The sequence below is a fragment of the Eumetopias jubatus genome, unplaced genomic scaffold, assembly GCF_037043125.1.
Source record: "Eumetopias jubatus isolate StellerSeaLion01/CBP00866 unplaced genomic scaffold, mEumJub1_p1.0 scaffold_15, whole genome shotgun sequence".
NCBI lineage: Eukaryota > Metazoa > Chordata > Mammalia > Carnivora > Otariidae > Eumetopias > Eumetopias jubatus.
Window position 1 is genome coordinate 44647766 of NW_028274821.1, and position 19280 is coordinate 44667045.

The 19280-nt window shown below is 40.6% G+C and overlaps 1 protein-coding gene across 1 annotated transcript in view; it reads left to right on the forward strand.

Moving 5' to 3' along the window:
• Nucleotides 1-19280, forward strand: part of ADAMTSL1 (ADAMTS like 1) — a 936829-nt gene that overhangs the window by 764639 nt on the left and 152910 nt on the right. Inside the window, exon 17 of the mRNA XM_088018750.1 lies at nt 12608-12818. Within this exon, the coding sequence (XP_087874876.1) occupies nt 12608-12818 (211 nt within the window). The remainder of the gene's footprint in view (nt 1-12607; nt 12819-19280) is intronic.

Below are 19280 nucleotides of genomic sequence, written 5' to 3' on the forward strand. Positions count from 1 at the left end.
TATAAACAAGCACCAAATGACAGTAAATTCGATAGAGTTGCAAACAGGGTACAGTCAATATAGGTTTGGAATGGTGACAGAAACTTTCCCTGAAGAAGGACTTGAATCAGACCTTGAGATAGGAACATGAACAGCATTCTCGGCAGAAGTTGGAAGCAAATTCACAGATATAAAAAGGGAAAATGGTGTGTTGGGAAGCCAATACATGGTTAAGCTTGGCAGAAGCTCAATCTATTTGAAGGAAGTACTATGGAAAAGGAAGGGAGTTCATTTAGTGGAAGACCTTCAGGGTAAGGATGCTAATCAATTAAGATAAAGTAGAGAAAAATAGGACTAAAAACCAAAAGATGGTTAGAGGAAGAAAAAGAAAACCAACACAATGACATTTGTGTTTATGATCTAAGTAAATCCTCCTCTGATGTGATCACAAGGAGAACAACCTTGCAATTATTTTTAGTAGGAAATTTCCACCTAGAATTCTACGCAAGCCAACTAAAACCTCGAACTCCCAAGGGTGGAAGTGATTTTGTGGATCATCTACCCTTCCAACTTGTTTCTCAGGAAACTCATATCTGAGCTCTAACAGCCTGCAGAAATACTATCTCATTGTAATGTACAATCACCTAGAAGACAGGGTGATCAGAAAATGGGAAGTAGGGCGCCTGAGTGGCTCAATCGGTTAAGCCTCTGTCTGCCTTCAGCTCAGGTCATGATCCAAGAGTACTGGCATCGAGACCCGTGTGGGGCTCCCTGCTCCACAGGGAGTCTGCTTCTCCCTCTACCCCTCCTCCCACTCATTCTCTCAATCTCTCTCTCTCATTCTCCCTCTCAAATAAATAAAGTCCTTAAAAAAAAAATGGGAAGCAGAATTTAGATGTTAACTAAATCAAGATGCCTTTAGGTAAATAGGCACATGGGCATTTCTTGGACAGTGGCACCTAATAGAGGTGTTGGGGGTACGGGAGGATAGGCTGAAGATACTCTGTACAACCGGGCCTAATTTGGGTGCCATTTGCCATTTGATATGCTCCATGAAGGGGGTAGTTTTAAAGCAAATGGCATGCTAGTAATGAGATAGTAAATCTATATGTTGCTGCAAATGCCACTTTTTAACTATTCATTAATTTAAAAAAAAAACAAAAACGAAGATTTGTCAAGAGTTACTTGCAATGTTGATAACTTTTTTTTTTTTTTTTTTTTTAAAGAAATGATTTGGAAGGTAAGGCAAACTGTCCTGGTTAAAATAGTCACTTTGACCACACTATTTTCCAGTGGAAATTAGTGCTTTGTCATCTCAGGTGTTTGGTAATCCTGACTATAAATACTTTTATGGAGCCAAAACCTCATGCTAAACCAGCTGACTTCCAAGAGAAGAATGGCTGTATCTCCTGTTTCCTGAGCTGTGCAAGCTACTCTTTCACAAAGAGCCCTGATTCTCACAGTGCTATTTTTCATATATGTTTTTGGTTGATTTTTGGTCTTCAAACATATTTTTACTCTCTATTATCTAATTCCTCCTTTGATCTTTTCATTTCTCTTTTCCTAGGCCATTTTAAGGAGTTTTCTAAAATTCAGAGGTTGTATGTGAAGGTAGTAAATCCATCTGTTACATCATGTAATTCTTTCTAATCCTGCCTATCTTCCTGTCTGTGACCTTCACAATTCCCTCTTCTTGTCCTTATCAGGGTAGGATTAAGCTGAGTTCCCTTCCCAACTTTGGGGAGATCACTTGTCTCTTTGAGCCTCAGCTTGCTTATCTATGAAATGGAGATAGTAATGCCTGCTTTGGGTACTTCTGAGGTAGGAGGATCAAGCAAGATCACATAGATGAACAGACCTTGTGGATTGCAATAAACAATATAAACGTAAGTGGTTATGAGCTCCGTGCTGCCTGTCTTCTGAAATTCGGTAGTTCAGCCAAATGGCTTAGCAATTAGCTCATTGCTATCACCCAACAGTGTTTGCTCTGTCTCCATTTGTTAGTTCTCTCCATCTTTGCTGAAAGCATCTTGAAGGTCATGAGCACATTTCCCACTCCTGGATCTGTCGTAGTGCTGAGCAGTGAAGGTTTAAATGATAAGTTAATGCGGGCAGGTCACAAACATCCTTTCCCTCAGTCTCAATAACATATGGCTACTTTACCTGATTCACTCCAGGAAGAAGTCTCACTCTACTTAATCTCTATCCTCACAATAATCACCCATGCATTTAGCAAATATTTACTGAGCACACAGTAATAACAGTTCATATTGACTAATATTTAGAGAGCCCTTAATCTGTATCACTGTGCTTAAGCCCTTTTCATAGATGTTCTCATTTAAACCTCATAAAAACCCTTTGAAGTCGGTATTGCTATTATTCTCATTTTAAATATGAGTACATTGTCAAGTAACTCACCCATGGCTGTGCAATTAGAGAGTGGCAGAGTACAGTTCATTCATGGATAATACAATTCCAGAGCCCAAAATCGTCTACATTATTCCACAATGCCACCTTGAGCATCTACGATGAATTCGGCACTGCAGAAGGTGCTGGAAATATGAAGATGAATAGGTCACAGCCATTGCTGCCTTTGTGGAGTGCAGAGTCTAGTGAGAGACAGACATGTAGACAAATACCTACAGTATAATGAAGGTGAATCTGAGGGAAGAATGAATGCCTTATATACATGACAGTAGCAGGCTGCAGAGGGGAAAGGTCTGGCTCTGCCTCATGGGAAGGATATCAGAAAAGTACTGGGAGGAGGGTGATGTTTAGAATCTAACCTGAGAGTCAGAAGAGTTTGCTGGCCAGAGAAGATGGGTACTTGTCTGCTGGGTACTCAGCAAGGCTGAGTGCAGGGGGGACCTGAGATTAAATCAGAAAGGTATATTCAGACTCCTTTGTGAAGCACACTACAGGCCAGCCAAGGAATTGAACCCTGGCTTGTGGGTAACCAGGAGCCAATGGATGTTTTTTATAACTTTTATTTTGAAATAATTTTAGTTTAAAAAAATTACAAAAATAGTAGACAGAGCTCTCTTTTTACCAATTCTCTTGCTTCCATGGTCATTAACATTTTGGGACCATTTAAGAGTAAGTTCAGGTGACATACCATTGCATTTTAATCCTTCAGTGGTACTACCTAAGTACAAGGATGCTCTCCTAAATAACCACAGTGTAACTATCAAAACTAAGAAATGGCATTAATTCAGTATCACCATCCACCAATTGTCCCAACAATGTCCTTTATAGGTCCAAGATCCAATCCAGGGTTACATGTTACATTTGGTTGGCATTTCTTTTTAGACTCCTTATATCTGGGACAGTCTTTCCTTGTCTTTCATATTCTAGATATTTTTGAAGACTATAGGGCAATTACTTTGTAAAATGTCACTCATTTTGAGTTTCCTTGATGTTTCTTCATGATTTTTTAATTTTTGACAGAAGTATGCTGCATTCTTCTTAGTGCACGGTATCAAGAGACAATGCATGATGTTATGTCCCATTCATTTCTGATGATATTAATTCATTATTTGGTTAAGATGATCTCAGCCAGGTTTTCACTGTAAAAATAATAAGGACATTGCACTTATTATTAGTAAGTAACAAAAAAGTATCTTTATGGGGAGATAATCTGAAACCAAGTAAATACTCTATTCCTTATCAACCTTTTACTGACCAGTGTTAATATTCATTGATGGCTCTTGCCTGAATCAGTTATTATTAGGGTTGATAAATGGCAACTTTCTAAATTCTCTTCTAGATTATTAATCTAATTTTATTAATTTTATTATTAATTATCTTCTAGATTATTAATAGGCATTCTTCAAGTTAGAGCTTTCTCATCTTGTTTATTTATTTATAAATTTCTACTTTACTCAAAGGGTTAAAATCCATTACTATCAAATCATCCCAGACATGGCCGTGGAAGTCCCTTAAAACTGGCTTCTGTGTCCTTTTGACATGTACCCCATTATTCTTTGAGCACTTCCCAGTTTTCTGGCACAAGATGTTCCAGGCTCATTTTTTTTTTTTTTTATTTTCAATTCCCCTGCCCTGAAGCCATCTCTACGGGAACTGATTCCTTAGTAGAGAATGCTATTTAGAATACAAAATGTGGGCCCTTAATGTACTTGCTTTTCCTGAAATATCATTGCTTTTAGGCCTTTCAGCAGAGAGATCTAGGAAATATTGGATGCATATATGCATATTTACATACATTCATTTATATCCATTGATATGACTATATCTATCTAGATACCTGTCCATCTGTTAGAAACCATGAGTTCACACTGTTTCCCATAGCAGTCCAGTTCCACAAGGTTTATTCTAGTCTTACCCCTTTCCATATTTGCAACTCCTTTCTCCAGCAGGAGGAAATCTGCCTCCCATTCTCCTTCGTGTGTTTATGTATTTGTTCAATCTTCCCTGTATGTTTGATCTCCAGGTACCCTGGCCCAGTGCTAAACCCTGTCACATGCCAGTGAACCACTCCACACTAAGCCTCAGGCTAAAATTGAGTTCCTATGAAGAGGAAGAAAAAAAGAAGTTGGGGTAGGGAGCCAGTTAGAAAGTTCAGGTCCAGCCACCATAGTGTCCCCTCGCCCCCAGTGAGTGATCTGGACCAAAGCTGAGCACTGGATATACTGGTCTCCACCCCACTGAAAGCTCAGCTCAGACTTCAATGGAGGTCTTTAATTGGAGGAAGTAAGTGACCAGATTCACATTTTTGGAAGCATTGGGCTGTGGATAAATTGGAAACTGGAAGATACAGCGATAAATTGGGAGCCACCAGTAATAGTATAAAACCTTAAAGGGACACCTGGTCCTAAACAGTGTCCCAGTTGGAAAGAGAGTTTTCTTTGTCCTACCTTAGGCTTTCTAGAGCTGGCCATGCTCCATGGTATCTGATTTATTATTGCTTGATTGCTTTCTACCTCCTGACCTCAGAGACAGTCTAAAGGAAACAGATATCTTTGGGGGACTTTAAAAAATCACGGGATAGCAATGTTAGGTAGAAACGTCAAGTTGAAGGATTACGCACAAGTTTAAAGAATGCCTCTAACAAATAATTGAAATTTACGCGGTGTTTCACCTCTCAATAACTGCATCTTTAAATTTTGAATAAAGAAACAAGTCTTCTTTGCTGCAAAAACCAGGGTAAGAGAAGGTTCTTAGGGCATAGGTTGGGATGGGGAGAGTCTACCATTAGAAATTATGTGCATTTATACCAGCAACCAACAATGAGTTGCTGGAGGCAACGGACAATGCCTTCTCTGAAAGGGTAGAGGAGAAAAACCTTGGCAACTCACATAATGAGCCCTTGTCCAAAAGAAGGCCAAAATTCCTCCTTTTATATAGCTAATACAAACACAAGCTGTTAAGAAGTGCCAACCACCATGGGTCCTTGATTGCCCACATTATCTCTGATGGCCACCTTTACAAAAAGTAAACATATCCTTGAGGGGACCACACTCAGCCTTTGCCCATTTGCTGCCAAGTATCATTGCCACTTTACTGAAATAACAACTCCGAGTGTATTTGTAACCTTGGCTGGCATCATTGTGTTGGCTTCTGTTATTTAAGAATAGATCTGTCATTTTGCCATTTGTCATTTCTGAAGTTATAAGCACCAAGGATCCTAGAATTTGCATCTCGGATCTACCCTGTACTGTTCTATTCATCATCCTCACCCAAAAAGGCAGTATAATGTAATATTTAGGCATGCAGGAGCCAAGCTACTTGGGTTTGAATCCCGATTTTCCTGTTTACTAGCTGTGTGACTTTGGACAAGTTACTTGACCTTTCAAAGCCTCTGTTATGTCACCCTGTAAAATGGGGAAATTTATAGTACCTTATTCATAGGGTTGATGCAAGTAAGAAGTGAGTTCATATATGTATCCCACATCTTGGATGAGCTTATCCCTGAGCCTTGCTAGGACCTCTGCGAAAGAAGCTGAGATGATGCAGAGCTGGGGCTTAAAAATGCATGTGCCGGCCTCTGTGATAGGGAGCAACCCCATTCTCAGCACCCATGTGTCCAAGTCATGGACACTAAGTAATGCATGCGGCATTGACATCTGTGTAAGACCATGCATTCTAGGCCACGACTAATTAATCATGTAACTTCCAGTTTCAGCATCTTGTTATTAAAATGAAGAAAATAATAGTACCTACCTCACAGGCTGGGGAGAGGATTGTAAGAGAGAACGCATTTACAACTAGCACAGTACCTGACTCGTTGTAAGTGCTGTATAAATGTTAGAATTACTATTGTTATTAGCAGTAATGTGTGATGTCAGCTAGACTGCTGTCACATCATGGCTTATGGCTTGTGGCCAGGGGTCTCTGCCCAGGCCAAGGCAAGGGGTTCACCAGATGCAGGCAGAGTTACAGGCTCAGTGTGCAGTAGGCTAAACGTTGAGCAGAACTCCAGCACCATCAGTGAAACAAAGTGGAATTCGGAAACCAAGGCTAAAATTTAAAATCCAATTATAAACACAGGCCTACCCAAGTACATCTGATGTTGGACAGAGGACAGGAAGACTAATCCCAGCCTTGAGGGGTGGGAGGTAACCCTCTGTCTCCTGTCTACCCTTGGTCAGGAGTCAGTTGCTCAGGAGTTGGACAGGGTCCAGCCTGACGCCACAGGGCATCAGCTGTGATCTGTCAGCTCCCAGAGCTTTCCCTGCAAGCAGGTTTTGACAAAAAGGACAGGAATATGGAGAAGAAGGTCAGAGAGGAAAAAAAAGCAATATAGCAAGGGAATGCTGGAGGAACCAGTCTCCATAACATTTTGGCCAAGGGCCTAACCATGAAGCTAAACACCTGAAGCCTCGAAGCTGAAAGAAAACATAGTGATCATGTTTGCCATCCTTATATAGAGCCAGAATCCTTTAGCCAAAACCATCAGGGCAGATGTGTTTTGGAATTCAGAATTTTTTGTACTTTAGAAGTATGTTAGGATTACTGTAACATAAATTATGTATTACCCCTAATAAATTCTAGGAGAAAATGCCATAATCCAACAGTCTAACATTGCTGCAGTAAAATGTGTAAATATTTACACTAAGTGGGATGCAACCTATAAAAACATTATGTCAATTCAGGTCCAGTGCTGTCACCAAATAGTTTGCACCACACTAAAGGAAACTCTGTGGTGTTCAGGGCTTTGGGGGACTTTGAAATTGCTGCTGGCGGTTGCTCAGTGATCATAGCTGAAATGGTTGACCAGCCAAGTGTCTAAACCAAAGGTGCACACCCAGTTCACTGGAGTTCTACTCAGTTTGCATTACCTCGTACTTACCAAGCATCTATGTCCTAGGCACCACTCTAGATATGGAGGTTACAGTGATGTACTGGTTTCCCAGGGGTGCCATAACACAGTACCACAAACAGGGTGACACAGAACAATAGAAATGCATTCTCTCACAGTTCTGGAGGCAGACATGAAGATGTCAGCAGGGCCATGCTCCTTCTGAAACCTATGAGGGCAAATCCTTCCTTGCCTCTTCTAGCTTCTGGTGTCTGCCGGCAATCCTTGACATCCCTTGGCTTGTAGATGCATCACTGCAATCTCTGTCCCTGTCATTACATGACATTCTCCCTGAGTGTTTCTCTCCTTTCTTATGAGAACACCATTCGTACTGGATTAAAAGCCCACCCTACTCTAGTATGATTTCACCTTAAGTGATTATATCTGTAATAACCCCATTCCAAATAAAGTCACATTCTGAGTTATTGGGGGTTAGGACTCCAACATACCTTTCAGGGGGATACACTTGAACCCATAACAAGTGCTAAACCAAAATAAACATTGACCCATGCCTTCATCAAGGTAGCAGTGGAGCAGGGTGGTCAGATTACAGGTTCACTGAGCACAGCAAAGAAAACACTCAACAGAGTAACAGGTAGAAAAAAATTGCAAACCATATTTCTGATAAAGACCTTATCTGCATAACATAGGAGGAACTTCTACAACTCAATAACAACAACAACAAAAAGTCTAATAACCCAATTTAAAAATGGGCTAAAGACTTGCAAGACATTTCTCCAAAAAAGACTACCAATGACCAGCTGTATATAGAAAATTCTCCACATCACTAATCATCAGAAAATGCAAATCAGGGGTGTCTGGGTGGCTTAGTTGATTGAGGCATCCGCCTCTTGATTTTGGCTCAGGTCATGATCTTAGGGTCATGAGATTGAGCCCCACGTCAGACTCCGTGCTGGGCAAAGCCTGCTTGAGATTTTCTCCCTCTGCCCCTCCCCACCTGCTCTCTCTCTCTTTCTCTCTAAATAAATAAATAAATAAAATTTAAAAAGAAAAAATAATAAAAGAAAATGCAAATCAAAACCACAGTGAGATAATCCCCTCACACTGGTCTGGATGGCTATCACCAATAAAGCAAAAGACCACAGTGTTGGCAAGGATGTGGAGAAACTGGAACCCTTGTGCGCTGTTGGTGGGAAGGCAAACTAGTGCAGCCACTGTAGAAAGCAGCATGGAGGTTCCTCAAAAAATTAAAAATAGAACTGCCATATAATCCAGTAATCTCACTTCTGGGCATTTATCTAAAAGAACTGAAGTCAGGATCTCAAAGAGATATTAGCACTCCCATGTTCACTCAGCACTATTCACAATAGCCAGTATGTGGAAATAAGCTAAATGTCCTCCAGCAGATGAATGGATAAAGAAAATGTGTATACATAGAGTAAAATACTATCGAGCCTTAAAAAAGAAGTCTGCAATGTGTGACAATATGGATGAACCTCAGGAACATTATGCTAAGAGAATTAAGCCAGTTACACAAGAACAAATACTGCATGATTCCACTTATATGAGATATCTAAAACAATCAAATTCATAGAATCAAAGAATAGATGGTGGTTGCCAGGGGCTAGAGGGAGGGGGAAATGAGGAGTTACTCATCAATAGGCACAAAGTTCCAGTTAAGCAAGATGAGTAAGTTCTAGAGCTCTTTGTACCTATAGTCAACAATACTATATTGTACACTTAAAATTTTGTTAAGAGGGTATCTTATGTTGTGGGCTTACCACAGTAATTTTATTACGTGTTGAAAATTTCCAAAGGGGGAGGTATTAGTGAGACTATATAACAGGCAAATTTTACCAAGTTGAGGACTTCATCCCTGAGGAAGTACCACTGTCAATGAAGACATAAAGATGAGTAAAAGTGAACCAGGCAAAGTAGAGGGAAAAGCACTAATGCCCTCATCCTCTGAGCTCCTGTCCCCTCCCATCACCAGGCTTGTGGGAAAGCCAGGCCCCAGAATCTCAGGGAAGGCCTGTAAGTGCCTCACAGGCTGCAAGCCAGCCAATCCTGCCTCCAGGCTTTCTCCTCCCTCCTGGCCTGTTGCACTCCCTCAAGAAACAGCCAAATACACAGAATGCAGGAAGGTTCTATCAGCAGCCAGCCAGACCCAAGGCTCACAAATGTAGCCCCTCTGCAGAGAAATAGGGGGTGGGGGGGAAGAGGGGAGTCTGCTTTCCCTTTTTTTTTTTTTTTTTTTGTTTGGCCTAAGTTGATTCAGATACTTTCAATCAGCAAAGTACTTAATATACAGATAGCTTCTGCTGACCTCCTCCCTTGGGAATGCAATGTGGTTTTATCATGGGTAAGCAGATATGTCTATTTTGTGAGTTTGACGAACAGTGTTGAAGTGACCTCATGGCTGCCAAAATGCCTCTGCTTCAAAGTCCCAGTGACTGAATTTCTGCCAGAGGTGGAGGCAGGAACGGGGGCAGTGGAAGTGGAGAGCCTGTGCTATGACAGGTTTCAACCTTGGACAACGTTCACTGTATAGGCAGCTCCTTTATGAGACACACACGTTGTGGTCACTGGCATTGAGCATGGTTGTTGGATTTTGTTTCACAGCCACAACATTTTAACATTTCACTTAAAAGTGTGGGGGGGAACACCCCTTTTTGAAGCATAACAAACATAGAGAAAAGTGCACAAATCCTACATTGTATGTCTTGATGATTTTTCACAAAGTGGATCCAGATCAAGATAACATCCCAGAATTCCTCCCCCAGTCCCCCTTTTCTAGTTACTGCCCACCAAGGGTAACCCCCAACCTGATTTCTAACATCATAGATTAGTTTTGAGTTTTGACTTTATATAAATGGGAGCACAGTATGATTTTTGCTCTTGTAGCTTTCTTTCCTCAATTCTATGTTTGTGAGAGTCATCTGTGTTGCTTGTTGTTATAGTTTATTCTCACTGTTCAGTGTTCTTGTATGACTATATCATAATTTTTTATCCACTCAACTATTGATGGACATTGGATTGTTCCCCATCTGGGCTATTATCAGTAGTGCTGCTTTTAATATTCTTATATATGTCTTTTGATGAACATATGCATGTTTTGAGTGGGGGTTATGCTGTATTAGTTGTCTATTATTGCACAACAAATTTTCCCAAATCCTAGTAGCTTACAACAGAAATAAATGTTTTTTACCTCTCACCATTTAATGAGTGAGGAATCTGGGAACGCCTTGGAAAGGCAATTCTGCCTCAAAGTCTCTCATGAGGGTGCAATCATCTGAAGGCTAGACTGGGTCCAGCGGATCGGCTTGCAAGGTAGCTCAGTCACATGACTGGCGAGTTGGTGCCAACTCTTGGTGAACAGCTTCAGTTCCTTTGCATGTGGACTTTCCTGAAGACTGAGTGAGTGTGCTCATGACATGACAGCTGGCTTCCCCCAGAGTGAGCAAAGAGCCAAATGGAAATATATCCTTTTTATGATTTAGCCTTAGAGGTCACATACCCTCACTTCTGCCTCATCCTATTCATTACAAGTGAGCCACTAAGTTCAGCCCAGACTCAAGGCTTCATCTTTAGAAGGAAGAGGTGGCAAAGAATGTGTGGATATATTTTAAAACACAACATTTTAAAAGCTAGGAATTTACCCAAACTAGGGATCTAAAAATAAGTTTATAGAAATTCGCACAAAGATCGATCTAAAAGAAATATATATTCAATTCAGCCTCTCCTCTTCTATTGATTTAAAATTTTGTGAATGTTTATAGGACAGCTTTCCTGGAGACAGCGTGGTACAATAGAATAGACTAAGGCTTTGGAGCCAAACACACCCAAGTCTGAATCCTGAATTCACAACTTACAAATTATGGGTTTGGGGCAAGTCAACCTCTTAGATTTTCAGATTTCCTCAATTATAAAATGAGGGAAATCAGTAGAGTCTATCTCATGTTGTTCTGGAGGTAATTAAATGGGTGTAAAGCACCCACTCTGCTGGTAGGTCCCTTCCATTTGCTCATTTATCAAGAAATTATTAACCATGTACATTAACCATCTAGAAGCAGGCACACATCCTTTGAACATGGACCAAATTGGGATACCCAGAAATAAAGACATTTTGAAGGATGGGCAAGGAAATGACAAAACGTATTCCAAATTCAGAGTAAGAGCTTGAGTAAAGACAGAGCTGGAGAACCAGGGGGCGTGAGTTGAGAATAATGAAATTGTCTGCTACACATATGACTTAAACACAGGATAGATGAAAGGAGGCAGTGGCAATAGGGGTTAGTAAGGTAGTTACATATCAGAGTAACAGAAAGAAAATGAGAGAGTATGTACTCTGTTTTGCAGTCTGATAAAAAATGTGAAGGCCAAAGATTTTTAAGCCAATTTTCAAGGCTAGCTACAAAAGCTAGGAGGGCCTAGCTACTGAAGGATCTACTTGCCATGCTTTCCTTGGCTAACTTCTGTTTGTAGAATTTCTGTGCCTCATATTGTAAATAGAACTTTCCAAAACTGATGATTAAATAACACTTCTTACTCCAAGCCCAGGCAACTGAGCTTTTTCCTTATCGTTCCCATTCTGATGGCTGCATCAACAGGGAAATGGAGTGGGATTGTTTTTATAGGCCCTCAGCTCACTGTAAATGTACTTCTCAAGACTTGGCCATTTGGAATGGCCAATTATGTACTCAACTCCTCTGTGTGTATTTGACTTCTACTTCCAGATAATGAGCCATTCTCTCCACTTATTTCCCCTCAAGAAGACTGATCTATTTAGCAACCTTTACTTTTGTTACATTCTCCAGTCCCAGGCAGTGATGATATTTATACATAAGACAGAGACATTTCTATGCTATGTTGGAAGTTTGAAGGAAGTTGGAGCCAATTACCTTTCACTTTGAAGCCAAAGAAAAACAAGCACAGATTCTTCAGTCTTGCTAAGAATGGGGACTAGACAGATTAGCAGAAAGGCTGTTCAATACCTAGTGCCCAAAGCCTTTCTGCACTCAAACCTGTGTTATATCTAGCATACCGGTAGCCTTATTTTGATGAAGTTTGTATATTTCATCCAAATAGACATGGTTGCAACCGTTCTTGGTGATTTTGTGGGTAAAAATGGACATTCCATTTTATCACCCTCTTTGTTTATTCAAAATGCATTCTAGAGCATGTAGGAGAGGATGCGTTCTAGGCTTGGGGTAGAATTCCTAGCCAGTCTTGTGCTGGAAATTCCCACATTCCCAGGTACGTGTTTTTACTCTCTTGGCAACACTTGATGTCATGATGTTCTCTGCACAGGTACTAAGGATGTCCTCGGCCTCTCTGATTTCTTCCCAGGTGGGAAATTGGCAAGTGGAGTCCCTGCAGTCTCACCTGTGGGGTTGGCCTGCAGACCAGAGATGTCTTCTGCTCCCACCTCCTTTCCAGAGAGATGAATGAAACCGTAATCCTGGCCGATGAACTGTGCCGTCAGCCCAAGCCCAGCACGGTGCAAGCTTGTAACCGCTTCAACTGCCCCCCTGCCTGGTACCCTGCACAGTGGCAACCGGTGAGTTCTGAAGTTACTCAATACTAGAGTTTGTGTACACAACTCTGATTCAGGGCAAGGGACGCTCTCTTCAAGGAGTTTTGTCCCGTGAAAGGAACGTCCAAGGTCTGTTCCTCCCTCCCTTCTTAGTACTCTCTCAACCTTATTCAAATCCAGATATTTTCATTATAAATACTGTGCTCTGTCTATGGTTCCACACCAGTGTCTTCCCAAAGCAATTCAAGACCCATCTGTTAAACCAAGTATATTCACAACAAAGTTTTTACCAAACTAAGAAAACATTTTTTAAAAATAAGGACAATGTGGTTGGTTTTCCACAAAGCTAAATTTGCTCTGAATTTGTGCCCTTTCTAAAAGTTTTTTGCTGTTTTAAAATCCTAAGAGGCCAAGGTGATAGGCAATGACTTTTCTTTTTTTTCTTTTAAATATAATTACTTACCAAAATAACAGATTAGAAGTCAAATCAATTCCAGCATTTTAAAAATTTTCCTGGTCCTGTGAATTCCAAAATCTAGGAACTATTGTTTTAAAGCAGGGGTTGACAAACTGCAGCCCAAAGCCAGATCCCTCTCACAAGCAGTTATTATAAATGAAATTTTATTTGAACACAGCCATGCCCATTCTTTTATGTATTGTCCATGGCTGCTTTTGCCCTGGAGGGGCAGAACTACATGGTTATGACATAAACCATTTAGCCTACAATACCTAAGATATTTACTCTGTCCTTTTACAGAGAAACTTCACTGACCCCCCTCAAGAGCATACATAGTAATAATACAAACACAACTATTTTATCATAATATTCTATCTAAAATTAATATGTATTTATCAAACTTCAGTTAAGTAATTTTTTCCATGCCTTCAAAAAACAGAGAAATTTTAGATTATTTGGATAGAACCTTATTTTTCATTTCTTCTCCATGAGGCTATCAGAGGTACCTATAAAGTGACAACAATGGTCACAAAAAGTAAGCCTGAAAGGTGAGAGGGACATGCACCCCAGTTTATCCCAGTTTTACTAAAACAGTTTTTCACTCTCAAAATTACCCCAGTTGGGGCACCTGGGTAGCTCAGTCATTTAGGTGTCCAACTCTTGGTTTCAGCTCAGGTCATGATCTCATGGGTCATGGGATTGAGCCCCCTGTCAAGCCCCACGTCAGGCTCCACACTCATTGGAGAGTTTGCTTAAATATTCTCTCCCTCTGCCCCTGCCCCCACTCACCCTTGCTCTCTCTTTCTCTAAAAATAAATAAATCTTAAAAAAATTTTCAGTGTCCCAACTAAAATGATAAATTATATGGTTATCCAATTGAGCGGGCATAGCAGCTTACACACCCTTGCCTTAGTGCCGGGGGGGGCTGCCATTTCTAGACTGCCATGCACCAAAGGATGCTTTTCCACTATCACTTGGCAGAGCCCCTTCCTTCTCTCTGCTCATCTTGGGACTAGGATTTAGTAAAGCACTCAATGAATCAAAGAGTAATCAGTGAGCAAAACTCTAAAATATAAAGCATCTGGAAAAAGATATTGACTATTTCCTTTTAGAGCTTAAATATATATGTGGCTAAGCTCATAAATACCATGCTCCTATGTGATGGTTTGTGGAAGTCAAGAGGATATTATATATTTTGAATGCCTATGTACCAGCATTCTGTTAAAAAAAAAAAAAAGAAATATTATTACACACCTAACTGAAGTTAATCCTCACAACAATCAGTGAAAAGTCAGTTGTATTATCTTCATTTTAGGTTTAAGAGACCTGAGGCTCATACAGGTAGCAAATTTAGGGTTGGCCATCAACCCAGTTTTATGTGATCCTTTCCCCTATACCTCATTGTTGCAGACTACTATGGCCAAAAGAGCCATCAGGGATTATATATGAGTCCCCTTGTTTTACACATGATGTAACTATCGCCTAGATATGGCCTTGCCAAGATCATAAAGCCTGGTTGAGACCCCAGGTCTCCTGGTTCTAGTATATTTATACTGTTAGCTTTAACTAAAATGAATCCATTACCTCAAACTGCACCACTAACTAATGCCAACCCTAAGACAAGACCGGGAATCAACCCAAATCAACCTCCATTGCTGTATTAAGTCATCAGATTATTAATGCATGACTCTATTAGGTACATAGTAAGTTCTGGATAAAATGTTTATTGAATGACAAAATGAATGACTAGATCAAGAATACTGCCCCACATGCCCTGAAAATTCTGACTTTATATATTATATAATGTCTTATGGTTATGGGTTCTCATATTGACCTAGCAGTGAAACTCAATGAAACACCAACCTTTTTTTTTTAAGATTTCTTTCATTCATTCATTCATTTGAGAGAGAGAGAGAGAGAGCATGCGAGAGCGGGGAGGGGGCAGAGGAGGAGGGACAGCGAGAGAGAATCTGAAGCAGACTCTCTGCTGAGCACAGAGACAGTTGCAGGGCTCGATCTCACAATCTCAAGATCATGACCTGAGCTGAAACCAAGAGTGGGATGCTCAACCAACTGAGCCACCCAGGGCGCCCCGCCCCCAGCCTCTTTTTAATAGCCACTTATGTTGCTGAATAATGGCAGTGACCTATGACTTTTTTTCCTCACTTTTTAGAGCACATCCATATACATGACCTTTTTTGGTCTTTTGCCACCACACCACCACCACCACCACCACCACCACCCCCACCCCCACCCCGATGCCCATTGTCCCCATTTAATACAGATTTCCAGAAAGTCAGTTATTCTTCCATTTTCCATCTCCTAGGCATGTTAAGACACAAATTTATTTTGAAAACTTTTTCTCCTTCCTTCCATTAAGGAGAGGCCTTTGAGGTTGAGTCAGATTTAAGTTCATTTTTCAGATCAGGAAACTAATAGTAAACAGCCCTTTGAAGTTCATCCAATGAGCTACTAACTACACCTTATTAAGATCTTTTTTTTTAAAGTGTCTTCTTTATATGTAATACATAGTAATTGTGAAATGTATTCAAACATAACAAAAAATAAAGAACATAGAAAGTGATTCTATCCTCTAGAGAAAACCCATTAGGCATGTGGTGTGTAGGGTCTGTTTTAAGAATCCTTGGTCATTTTTAAGAATCTCTCTAAACCTAGAGGAAACAACAGACTATTCTTCTTACATGATTTCCTATAATACATTTTTAGTTAAGCTTTGTTCGATAAAATCAGCTAATATCAAACACTTGTTAAAGGAAAGGAAGTCATTGTTTATGCCATATGGTGAAATAAATCAGGAGTAACTTGGGGGGCTCCAAGCTAATTGGCTCTTGTCTTAGGACCCCCCTTAGTAAAAGACACCAGCTATTGACTGTCCATTTGCCCGATTAGCCCCCTGGTTCCTTGGTAGTCCTTCTTAGAAGAAGGGAACCTGCTGTGCACTCATATGCTCTTTTCTATCTGGATCTACTAGAGGATAGTGCTGAGGTCTCTAATCCTTCAACACCCACCTTAAGTCTTTCTTCAGATGAAAGAAAAGCAGATGCGGTGGCAAATGCTTCATTCAAAGACGACATAGTAACGTGATGAACTTTGGCTTTTGAGGGGACTGACTCCTTCTCCTTGCCCTTTGAACACTGGGCTACCACTGACTTCATGGTTACACGTTTTTCCTGGAAGAAAAAAAAGCATAACCACATGAATTGTCATTTGCCGGGTAGAAATGCAACCTCCCTTGTCTTTTATAGAGCATTTGCCTGACAACTGGCAAGTAGCCAACAGTTACCCATTCTGCAGGTCTGGAGAGGACTAGCATGCAGTCCAGGTACATATGTTAAAATTTTATTTTAGAAACCAGTAAAAATGAAACAAAAATCAAATTCTAGCTTTGGCTTAGGGGGCCTTCTTTATTTCAGTTCAACAACTTAATACTGCATCCCTTGGTTTTTATCTCTGGTCTTGTGTGAATGACTCATTTATCTTTATCGGTGTAGCTTAAATACCTTGTTGGTTTGTGTTTAGTTGGCTTTTGAAACACATATTTAGTGCATGGGTATCCTGAATCTTCTCTAATTTATTAAACATGATCATCATCATCATCTTTGGTGCTGGCTTGTGTTACTTTATATACATCTCACTAGGGATCATATCCCACTGGTGTGGTACAGTACCATGACTGAGAACCACTGTGATATATGTCATAAGTCCATCGAAGACACTTTGATCATGATGGTATTCTGCTAGGAAATTTTTCAGGGACATTCCATTGCCATATAGTAAAGCCAGATGGCTTAGTCAGGCCTTCATCCCTCTGCCCATCAGCTCTTACCCATCTCCCGCCATGCTTCTCCCACCCCTGCATGTACATTCCTGCCTGCCCATGCTTGTCCCTGCCCACAGGCAGTTCGCCTCCCCTCTGCTTGTCCAATTGGGCGGGAGTCCCATCTCCTCTACCAGGACTCCTCCACTATCCTCCTGCACTGAAGCCACATGATGTTCATGGTCAGTGCTGCTCATTGACCAGTCACATACTACCTTACCTGGATGGGCACGTTCCTGTAACTTCTGAGTTAAACCATAAGGTCAATGAGACAGAGACCAAGTCTCAGTGAGACACCATAACCCTCAGAGCAGGTATGTAAAGCATAGGGCTTAGTGCTGGAAAGTTGCATGGCAAATCTGCCAGTCTATTTGTTGAGCACTTGCCCCATTTCAGGACCTTCTTTTTAATAAGAGCAGCACTTACTATGTTTCAAGCACAGTTCTAGGCACTTTACAGATTTAACTCATTCAATCCTCACTATCCTATATGACCATTACTACTGTCCTCCCCATTCCACGGATGAGGGACGTAGAGCACTGTGAAGTTAGCATGAATTCCAACTTCATGTAGCAGAACTCTTTCTACTGTTCTCACATTTTCTCTTCTAATCCCCACAGCAACCCTGCAAGGAAAGGAGGCTCAGAGAGGTTGTCCTTGTCCCGGCTCACATAGCCAATCAAAGCAAAGGGGGCTTGGAGGCTTCAAAACCCATTCTCTTTTCCACTCTGCAATTCGGCTTTCCCAAGACCTCTTTACCATTTACTCCAAAGTATGAAATTGTGAGGAAATCTGACACCAGCCCAAAAGTCAGCAGTTTACATAAAAGTCACTATTTGTTGCCTTATCCAGGGCAGTTAATCTCTGCATGTTTCCTGTTGCTGCTATAACAAATTACCACACATTTGGTGGCTTACAACAATGTGAATTTACTATCTTATAGCTCTGGAGGTCAGAAGTCTGAAATCAGTTTTACTTGGCTAAAATCAAGGGGTTGGCAGGCCCACGTTCCTTCGGGAGGCTCTAGGGGAGAATCCATTACCTTCCAGCTGCTAGAGGCTGCTTGCTTCCTTGGCTCATGGCCCCTTCTTCCAACTCCAAAGCGCTTCACTCCAACCTCTGATTCTGTCCTTTCTCTCTGACTCTGCCCTCCTTCTTCCTCCTTCTGTCATTATGATGACACTGAGCCCACCTGGATAATCCAGGCAATCTCCCCATCTCAAGATGCTTAATCACATCTGCTAAGTCGCTTTTACCATGTAAAATAACATTTTCACAGGTTCCAGAGATTAGGACACAGATATCACTGCTCAGCCTACTATAGTCTGTACTTAGATTATGGGCTGACTAAGCATTAATCTCTATTGGCGCGAGATCCTTGAGATTAAAATCTGCCTTCTACTATCACTCTGCTCACCACTCTCTGTGAGCTTCGTATGCAGTCAACCTTTATTAATTTTTATTCTAAAAAATAAATTGAAAAGAGAAATGAGAGGAAAAGAGATAGATGCTCAAAGGGTTAACTGAAATGAATTAGGGAGGCCACTCTGAAGCGCCATTTATATTTCTCTGTATTACACATGTTTTATGATTAGGATTGTGTCCACCCAACTGTACACACATATTGCACACATCTGTGCAGAGACTGAAACAATCACCATGGCCCCTGTTTTCTCCCTTGCTTAAAACTGTGATTATGTGGCCATTTCCGTATAAAAAATTTTTTTAAATCAGGGTTACAATACAAAATGTCTATAGTGTAGCTGTATAAAAAGGTATATGCAAGAAGAGTCCCTGCCGGTGATAGGAAGAAAAAAGAGGAATTTTAATGACAACTACAAATGCATGAGAATTCATTTTTTTCATTTTTTAGATTAAAACACACAGAAAAGAATGATTTGGTCCGGATTTGAGGGCTGAAGACTGGCAGAAAGAATCAATTGAGTCATCAGTTTTGTTATAGTCCAGTGACTAAAATATAAATCCTCATAATTTAGAAACCATGCTTATTTAACATGTTGTATCCAGGGAGGAAAAAAAAAAAAAGCCTGTTAGGATGTTTTTATCTCATTTTTAGTAGTTGTTTTTTAAAGAAAATGGACATTTGATCCTTTAGAACTAACAATCAATGTAAGCAAAACAGAGATTAGAAGTAAAATTTCACATGCGCAGTGTTTTCACTTTTATTTAT